General features: G+C 44.4%; 1 protein-coding gene across 1 annotated transcript in view; it reads right to left on the reverse strand.

Moving 5' to 3' along the window:
• Nucleotides 1–8,379, reverse strand: part of T265_07518 (hypothetical protein) — a gene marked incomplete at both ends in the record, with an annotated part of 26,493 nt that extends 18,114 nt beyond the window's left edge. Inside the window, 4 exons of the mRNA XM_009173055.1 lie at nt 458–520; nt 2,433–2,501; nt 5,343–5,513; nt 8,295–8,379. Coding sequence (XP_009171319.1) covers nt 458–520; nt 2,433–2,501; nt 5,343–5,513; nt 8,295–8,379 — 388 coding nt within the window. The remainder of the gene's footprint in view (nt 1–457; nt 521–2,432; nt 2,502–5,342; nt 5,514–8,294) is intronic.
• Nucleotides 8,380–9,725: the final 1,346 nt, after the last annotated feature.

Consider the following 9,725-nt stretch of genomic DNA (forward strand, 5'->3'; position numbering starts at 1 on the left):
ATATATATATATATATATATATATATATATGGAATCATCAGAAGGTTGATCAGGGTCCATGAAAAGTCCATCAGTAGATAAGGTTAATATTGTTAACGCGTTCGTGACCAATTGTATTCAGTGCTTTGCTAGAAAGGTTTACGCTGCACTGTTAGGCAATTTGTTTTCCGGAGGGGGTCCATGAAAAGTCCATCAGTAGATAAGAGTAATATTGTTAACGCGTTCGTGACCAATTGTATTCAGTGCTTTGCTAGAAAGGTTTACGCTGCACTGTTAGGCAATTTGTATTTCCGGAGGAGAGCTTCCGCCTAGTTCAGCTGAGAAAAAAACTGTGGGAATTGAAAAACGGAACCCGTGTGGAGATGGTGCTTATATGGAAGTGTTTCTGTAGCCAACGCGTACAAATGTTGAAGTCACGTATAGACAGACGATTATATACCAAAGCGCACAAACTCACCAGTTCGCAACATCAAGAATCCGGAGTAGGCACCGAAAACTGTGGTGTATCCCACCTGAAAAACTAAAAGATCACACGCACGGTCAACAAAACGGGTTTAGGAACCACAGTAAGATGCTGACAGTGGGAGACGCACAGTTGGTACGTGGATGCGCCTTAAAGATTGGTTTGCACATAATGATGCCAGATAGGTAAAAGACTAAGAGATAGCGCATAGAAGATTCACTTCTTTTTCGAGCCTCAAAACAAAACGTTTGCAGCACACGTAAAATTAACATATCAGTGGTCGATGTGTCCAACCACATTGCTGAACGACAAGACAACCCTCGGTAAGCGGATGTGAATAAAACCCTATTGAAACCGCAGTTCTAATAGGATATGAGCCTCGACGAAATACAATGCTCGTACAGCTCCTAAGAGCTCTTCAACAGCCAACGACCGGTCTCACGTACCTTGAGGCTCATCAGGTAGGCACAGTTGTCGAGTTATCGTAAACCTTACGTCATACTTGAACACCAATTTGTACCCAACTGGCGAAATACACTCATTTGCAAATCGAGCTGATGTTAACGGGAGGTTTAACCGAATCCCATTCGAACCTCTCATTCATCCTAACCCTCAAGAAAATGCATTGCGCAAAGGCCGTCTCATGTCTCAGTTGATACGACATTCACGATAAACGCCAAAATTTATCGCAATATCTCGAACACCGTACCAATCGAAACATGAGGTGGTTTTTGTATAGCACATTCAGCTAAATTGTCCGTCGATACTAGCTTGTAAATGAGTGTGATTTCCAAAAAGTGTGAGCCTAAGCAGAACTACTTTGATGAGACCTTGTGTTTTCAATCACGGGACCCACATTATGCGGTCACGTGTTGACTGGCTCTTCGAAAAACCGTTCACTTGTAGCACCCTTTCGGTGCCTAACTGCCGTGCCACCCGAAGATTGCACGAGGGCTAGGATATTGCCAGGCTGCCCAAGCCTAGACAGGGGAGTCGAGAAGCAGAGGTCGGGTTCGAACCACGGACCATTTCGGTTAGTAAATTCGCGCTCTAACCACTTGGGCCATCTCGCCCTGGCTCCCCGAACCATGGCTTCTCTGATGGGAGGTTCACTCATCGTGTGAATCACTCTTCCTCCTGAATCTCCTAAATTTTTGTTGACATGTAGAGATTTGGCAATTCTCAATGAGAATTTCGCCCTGTCAGTGAAATTGATCTGTGTCCAAAAGCCGAGGAGCACTGTCCAGTTTTTCCATCCTTATTGGGACTCACAAACAGTGTGCATCTCGCATATCCGGGGAAACATGAACTGAGAACAGAAATCAGCAGTCACCATTTTACTCTTGAGGTCATGCTATACTGGGAGTGGGGAGTGGTACTCCATAAATGAACTATCCCGCGTGGTAGTACTAATCGTGAGACCGCGGAAAACCACGTTGCACAGTGCTCAAGCACGTGTTCAAGCAAGCGCCTGCAGTGCGGCTGATGAAGTTCTAAAGAAGGAACAGGAACTGCACATTCATGACCAGTATATTGTAGTGCACATATACAGCGGTGTAGACGCAGGGAATATACTCGGGGTTTGACTACTGAGTTGTGTGTCGAATGAGTATTGTTCCACCAAGTTCGCTAGAACTATTCAGTAGCATTCAAGTAAAAGGAGCTGTTTATTTCAAGCATTCGTACACGATGCGAGTTAACGGTGAAGAATTGACACATTTCAATGTTCTGTGTACAGCTTGTACACGTCTAGGTTTCTTGGAGAGAGAGAGAAACTCTACTTGTGGTGGTGGGAGACGTCACTTCACAATAGAGAACTGGCTGAACCGAGGAGAACAGAACTTAAGTAAGGAAGTACCAGACATAATCATACAGAATCATCATCCATATCAAGGAAATTGGTAACAAAAAACAGCCCCTTGACAAACATTGTGGGTGTTTGGGAAACAACTGGGGGAAAGAAACTTACGTGCTGACAAAAACGCTTTCCACAGGCTTTCGCCATCGTATACCCGTTCATAGATGTGATGAAAATGCGCTAGAAAGGATTAAATAAATGGTTTACCCGGTAGCTTGGGTAAATTGCTTGCAAATCTTGATTTTCACTAGGAATTGCTACAATAAATGAGCTTGGGGTCAACTAATACTGTACAAATGAATATAGTAAATAAAATTAGGCGACTACGATTGCTTAGGTAAAAGACTAATTACCAAACGTCAATTGATCTCCTCATCATTTGTGATCGATATATAACATGTACCGCACCTTCGAATGAATCAACAAAAGGTAGCCTTTGGACTCAGTTCAGCGCGACTCGAGCATGAGCATCTCTACTCCCAAACAAGTCACTCAGAAAGTTATTTGTCGCAACAGTCTGTTTAGCATGCATTCTCCACCCTAAAAAACCTCCAGCGCTGTGCGGAAAGCTTGCTAGGTTTATCCAGCATTTCCGAAACTCGCTGACTGGTTGGTTTACCATTAACAACTGAGGTCATTCATTGAGTCCGCTGCCAGGCGCCGACTGCCTGAAGCGAGATGGTTCAGGTGGTTAGAGCGCGAATTTACTGACCGGAGTGTTCGTGGTTCGAATCCGACCTCTGCCTCTTCACTTCCCCTGTCTAGGCTTGGGCAACCTGGCAGTGTCCCAGCCCTCGTGCTTCCTTCGGGTGGCGTGGCAGCTAGGCACCGAAAGGGTGCTACAGCTGAACGTCGAGAGAAGCACACTCCGTACCTAAAGCAAATACATCAGCAGTGCAAATCGGTCGGGTGATGCGTGATCCTGTGGCCAATAGTCTGAAAGTGTTGACCAAAACATCGTACACCACATTGTCACACATAAGTTCACTTTCGCCGTCATCTTCGCAGCATATCACTTAATAAAATGGGTGGCACTGAAGCGGCCTTCCGTTGGGTGCTTGAACTTGGGAACGTCCGTTCACCAGACAGCTCTTGAGTATCATCGCTGCGTATCGTCCGAAAAAGAACCCGGCTAACTGATGTCCGCGCAATAACTATCGCGTTCTGAACAAGATCACAACGCCGGAAGGATATGCAATAGAACACTCAGGACATCACCGGCATTCTGAGAGGCGCGCGCACTCAGTAGGATTGATCTAGTCTAAGTCTATCATCCGATCTAGATCACTGAGGTGGATAACATCGGATAAGACATCGGTTAGCAGACCATTGAGTCTCTTCGAGCTCCCAGCTATTCATACGGGAGGTTTGTCGCCGCTTTGATTCCGCCTATGCGTTTATAGATGATATTTTGGTCACCACTGTATCAGAGGACGAACAACGCCAACACCTACACTAGCTGTTCACCCGTCTTAATTAACACGGTGTTGCAGTCAAAGCTAACAAAATTGAACCGCGCAGAATTTTTTCGAAGTTCGTGGGACATCGGATTACGTTGAGGGAAATGGAATTCGGTTGAGCCTTTCTCAACACCAACTTGATTTGTGAATGAGTGTTTTTCACAAATTGCGTCCAATTCGGGTTCAAGTAAGGTTGATGGAAACTTGGGGAGTGATGAGCCCAAAAAAAGACGAAACCGGTCCTGGGCTGTCGACCAACCATCAACCTTATGATCAGCTGCAATTCAGTTAGGTCACCTGTAAAATCGAAAAAAGATCGTTCAGCTGTAACACCTTTCTGGTGCATAGCTGCCATGCCACCCGAAGGAAGCACGAGGGTTGGGATACTGCTAGGTTGCCCAAGCCTAGACAGGAGAAGTAAAGAGGAAGAGGTCGGGTTCAAACCACGGACCTTTTGGTCAGTAGATTCACGTTCTAACCACTTGAGCCATCTCGCCCCAATCAAATTAGTGTGCAAACACATGTCAAGCCTCCAGGTGCCTGAAGCATGCAATCTTCTTTATTGCAGCCTCACTGGATCATTACACTTATCACTGACGCATTCGATAAGGTCTTAAAGACAATGCTGCTGAAGTTTACCACCTGTGGGTGAAGACATTTTCCTTGAAGGCTCTTTAACTGGCTGGGACTCGTTGCAGCAATTTTGGCAGAATTGTTGGCTATCTACTCTGCCATTCGACACTGTAGGAATATGATGGAGGACCGGCACCCAATAGGTTTTAGCGATCATGAGGTAATCACTTATGCCATTCATTCAGCATCTGGTTGACAGTCACAGAGGTAGGAGACCTATACTAAAGTGTGCAGCTTACGACTGACATTTGACATACCTCAGTTGTATCGAACAGGCGCTGTTGATGTCCTTTCTCGGTCCAGTGGCGTGAACTGCCGAGTACATGTTGAGTTAGGAACCATAACTGATTCAGAAATAGCGGGATCACAACTCGATACCTCGTCCGGACGACAAATCATTCCTCAGATAATCCCCAAAGGAACAGTTATCCGATACACTTTCCCCGGGGTTCATCAGACGTCTCGTATGGAAATCCACGGACAAAGAAGTTTCGGACTGGGTCCGCGCCTACCTTCGATGCACCTTCATACCAAAAGCTTCCTGTGACACTCGGACCAGTCGTCACCACGCTCACAAAGATATGGGTGACCTTTTACCGCAGTTAAAGGGCGTTACCTAACTTCTAACCTGCATCGGCCTTTCTTTTAGCAGCAGGCTATCCCACTGGCAGGCTGTTCTCACGTACAGGCCTGAGACTTGGTGGCCCGTTTCGGTTACCTGCCTACAGCGAGGCGACACGACAAAATCACTCAAAAATATGTTGAAAACACCCTAACAGGACAAGCTATTCGGTTCAGATGGGTCACTCATGCTTAAAAAGGAACTCCTCCCATTTAGGGACACTCTGGTATCTCACTAAAGAATTTCCCTAATACAGATAGGGAGACTGCATTAAATTTTCAGTAACTGCATAGCTAGCTCACTTACCAATGGAGAAAAATAATGGACTAATGATGCAAAGTTCGTGACACGATGGATACAGTCGCTGCAAGTGAAAAATGATACAAGCTCGAAATATTAGCTCCTCGGCCAAAGGTGCGACCAATAGATTACGCACTCCAACAAGGTGGAAAAACCGTGTTTCCCAAAAGTATCGATCTGAAACAAATGGTGACAAAGGGATTTATAGGGTGTACAGTTTGGCAGAAAGTCTAAGAGACTCAATAGGCAGGCGAGGCATAAACAAGAAAAGACTATTCGACAGCCCAGTTTCGCCCCCCTTGGAGCTGGTCAGGTAGATTTAGTCCCCGAGTTTCCGTAAACCTTACGTTTTACATGATTCCAAATTGCACGAAGTTAGCATACGAATTTGCTTTTGACGAGACACCCCTGGAACCAAGAAAAATCTCTCGTATATGATGTTTCTAAGCAACTGAATGTGCTCCACTAAGCCGCTTCATTTTTCAGTTGGCACAATATTCGAAATATCACGGTACATTGTACAGACGTAATACTACTCATAAAGTTGCTGAAAGCTCCCGGACTACCCACAACCTGTTTTGCTGTTTTTGGGGTTCATCAGGTAGGCACAGTCCTCGAGTTTCCGTCAATCCCATGCACTACTTGAACCCAAATTGCTTAAAAAAATCATAAACTAGAGATTCAGATGGGTTCCAGATGAGGCTCCCGTCCAAACCAAATAAGTACGCAAATGAGTGTATTACGCTGAAAAAGTCTATATTATTACTTCTTGTCATCAAATATTATTATTGCAGAAAAGTGTGGGATTGGCCAATGCAATTTAGAGAACTGAGAAATTATCAGCTGATAAAGGTATACGGCAAGTGGAAGCTTGTCTACAGCCTACTTACCTATTTTGACTTGTAGTATGTCCCTCGGATAAAAGTAGTCTACAAATTTCCACTGAAATTACTTCGTACTCGAAAAACAGCCAAACTAACACGGTGTGAAAGTGAGACTAAGATAAATGTTTCGGTGGTGATGTTAACTAGCGGACCGAAAAATAATTTGATATCTGGAACATAACTTGATGATAGTATGGAGGGTTGGAGACCTCCGGTCTAGGTTCCATCTTGTAAATGAAGTCAGTCTATTGCGAAAAACCAAGGAGCACTGTACAGCTATTTAGCTTTGTTGGAGCTCATCAACAGTGCTCATCTCACGAAGCTCCGGGAGAAAAAAGAAAGCGTTCAGTTGTGGCACCCTTCCGGTGCCTAGCTGCCATGCCACACGAAGGAGGCACGAGGGCTGGGATACTGCCAGGTTGCCCAAGCCTAGACAGGAGAAGTCGAGAGGCAAAGGTCGAATTCGAACCACGGATCTTCCGGTCAGTAAATTCGCGCTCGAACCACTTGGGCCATCTTGCCCCAAGCTCCCGAAGGGACTCGCATTAGCGACCTCTTGGAGGTGACTGAAAGCTAAACTGCTCAGCCACGAGCAGTTAATCGACAATGTGGGTAGCTCACACTTAAATAGGATACAGCGCCACTAACTCTTTGTCACGCATTGTGTGGTTCCTCGAGTGACGACCTCAAATATCGACCCGAATGAATCCTACGCTATACACCACCTTGTTGGAGAACAGAATAAAGTAGAGATTCCTTTGGCTTCCATGTTGACGCCATGTTACTTTGCAAAAAGGTCTTCAACCTTGCGAATATCCGATTCAGTGTTCAAGCAGGAAGTAGGGTTGAGGGAAATCCCTGGGCCAGATCCACCAATTGGGCCTCAGATAAGGCGAAAAAGGAGGGAGCTGTCAATGAATCTCCTAACAGACCTTGTATGTAGAATAGCATATCGAGCACACGCAAAATTCTTGGGGACGGTGATAACGATAAGACATAGGAAGTTCCAGGAAAAACCGTGCTTCCAAAAGAGAAAAATTGGTAGGTTCCATAAGTATCTACGCTACCGTAGATGGAATGTACTATATAAGCAGAACGACCTGGCCACCCAAGTTGCACGGCAATTTGGAATTAAGCAGTGGAAAAATCGGATAATCGATGGACTATTGCTGAAAAAACCACGTAAATGATGAAAATTTAGACCACTGAAACTACTCAAAACCGTATTGAAGAGCATCACGATCTGAAGTTCAGGGATATTCAACCGCTCATAGAATACGCATTGGGACAAGATCCACAGAGATGGTTGTGAAGTAGCGACCCCTATTTCAGGACGAAAAAGTCTTTCGGCAACGTTACACCAGTAGCAGTTTGGATGATTTTGAAAACAGCGGCTTTCCTCAAGGCAGCAGAGTGCACGCAAACAGAGGACAGCCATGATAAACTTATATCGTTTTCCCACAAAACGGACTTAGGAGCACAGATAAGTTTCAGAAGGTCCTTTGTACAACTGGCAAGATTCAGTTGTCATGCGAAAGCAGTGTCCAGTTGTTTCCAGAACACGATGGTCAGTCAACAGCCATAGTACTGGACGCACTGAGGCATTATAACATCCCACTCTATAGGAGACCTTATATGACACTTGTATATATATATATATATATATATATATCACATGCCAGGGTGGCACCGGTGTCTGAAAGAGCATGAACAATCTATACCCACACCGCCAAGATGGGTATGGAGCGGTTCGGTTCCGACATCGCGTAAGAGATCCGTTTCTGGGGGTAAAATCAAGTAGGACCAAGTGCGGGACTTAGACTTCATTTCCACTTGTCGGAAGTAACAGTACGGGCGACATGTGGAACCGACCTATCCTACCTATTCTTCCCGTGGATGACTTCAAACTGATCACATGCGCTCATTTTGATAACCTGTACACTTATCGTGAAAAGATACGCCATTAAACAGATCCTCGANTGCTGAAAAATAGCACTGATCCTTCTGCTAACAAATGAATACCATGCACCAAGCTGTGAACATGCGGAAAGACAGTAGAACCTACAGAACTTACCGAAAATCAAACTAGTTCTACCACAGCATAAGTCGTCCACAATCGTACCCAAGTAAAGAATCTGAGGCCAGAATATTAATGACATGAACGAAGAAAATCACCAAGGTAAGGATAAATGGTACAGATAGAGACTCCCACAGGTGATCCAGTCGAATGAATACCTTATGCCATTGGTAGGCGTACGGATCCAACTGTGGTTAGTAGAAAAATGCCATAAGCAATCGCGCTTACCAGAGGATAACCGGGTTTATGAATAAACCTGGAGACATGACACATGATAAGAGCACAAACAAAAGATATCGACAAAAAGCGATTCCGGATTGTGGTTGGATGGTTCCTGAATTGGCCGGGCACGGTGTCAACGGTGGATGAACAAGTTCTTACCTGGAATAATTACTTCCACAAAAATACAGGCCAAAGATGAAAAGGACAGCATAGGCCAAACAGTACAGAGTAGCCCATTCAAGCACTAAATATACGTTCATAGCATAAGAGCGAAACCGAGACATACTCATGGTGAAACTGAGATATCGTTGGAGAAATTGATCCAATCAAACGAAGTTGGCTGAAAATAAGGTCAAGGATGTGAAAACTAAAACTCCCTTCGTGCAGACAATGGAAGAACATAATGGTAATCAGTGATCTAGTATGTTATAGATAGAGGAAAAATAATTTGGGATAAAATATTGTTGGAACACAGAATCCTCATAATTTATATGGTAAAACTAAAACCCAAAACCATTGTCCCTCGTTGGGGAGACGCCTGAAGGAGTACAATGAACAGTAGTTTCGCCTGGGAATCGGCCACCCCAGAGAACCCAAGAAAAACTGAACACAAGAAATACAGAAAATACATTGCGCACGAAGAAAATGCGTGGCGCCGAACGGACCGAAACCTTTTGTGGAATATACTTTGTTATATACTATACTTAGCATGAAATACCGCCAGATTCAAAACTGTTCTGCAAGGATGCGGAATCAGCTGATCTGTTGGACTCGGCTCAATCGCCATCCAATCGTACTGAATATTCACTGGTGTGCTCATGTTAACCATTGCGTAGGATCACGTTTGTACGTCAGCGAAGCATCAGTGTTGAACAGTGATGTCATGCTCTCGAGGAGGATGGTAGCCATCTTAGTAATTTCACATAAAAAATAGTAAAAATTTAGCTTGATATAGATTTTAATGCTTATTTACCGTTTCTCTTTCAACGTCTCCCGTTTATATGGAATACGCTGCCAACATATCGTGCTAGAATAATGAGCAAAATCTCCTCTGCACTGTCGTATGTGGAGATATCACACATACAATGAGATTTTTCGGCCTAGGATATAGAAAATACTTCGAATCAGAACAGCGGAGATTTCGCAACGAACTTATTCAAATTACCCGCAATATCTACTTTATTCTTCATGTACCATTAATTCCCG

Source organism: Opisthorchis viverrini (genome assembly GCF_000715545.1).
Source record: "Opisthorchis viverrini unplaced genomic scaffold opera_v5_177, whole genome shotgun sequence".
In the NCBI taxonomy this organism is placed as follows: domain Eukaryota; kingdom Metazoa; phylum Platyhelminthes; class Trematoda; order Opisthorchiida; family Opisthorchiidae; genus Opisthorchis; species Opisthorchis viverrini.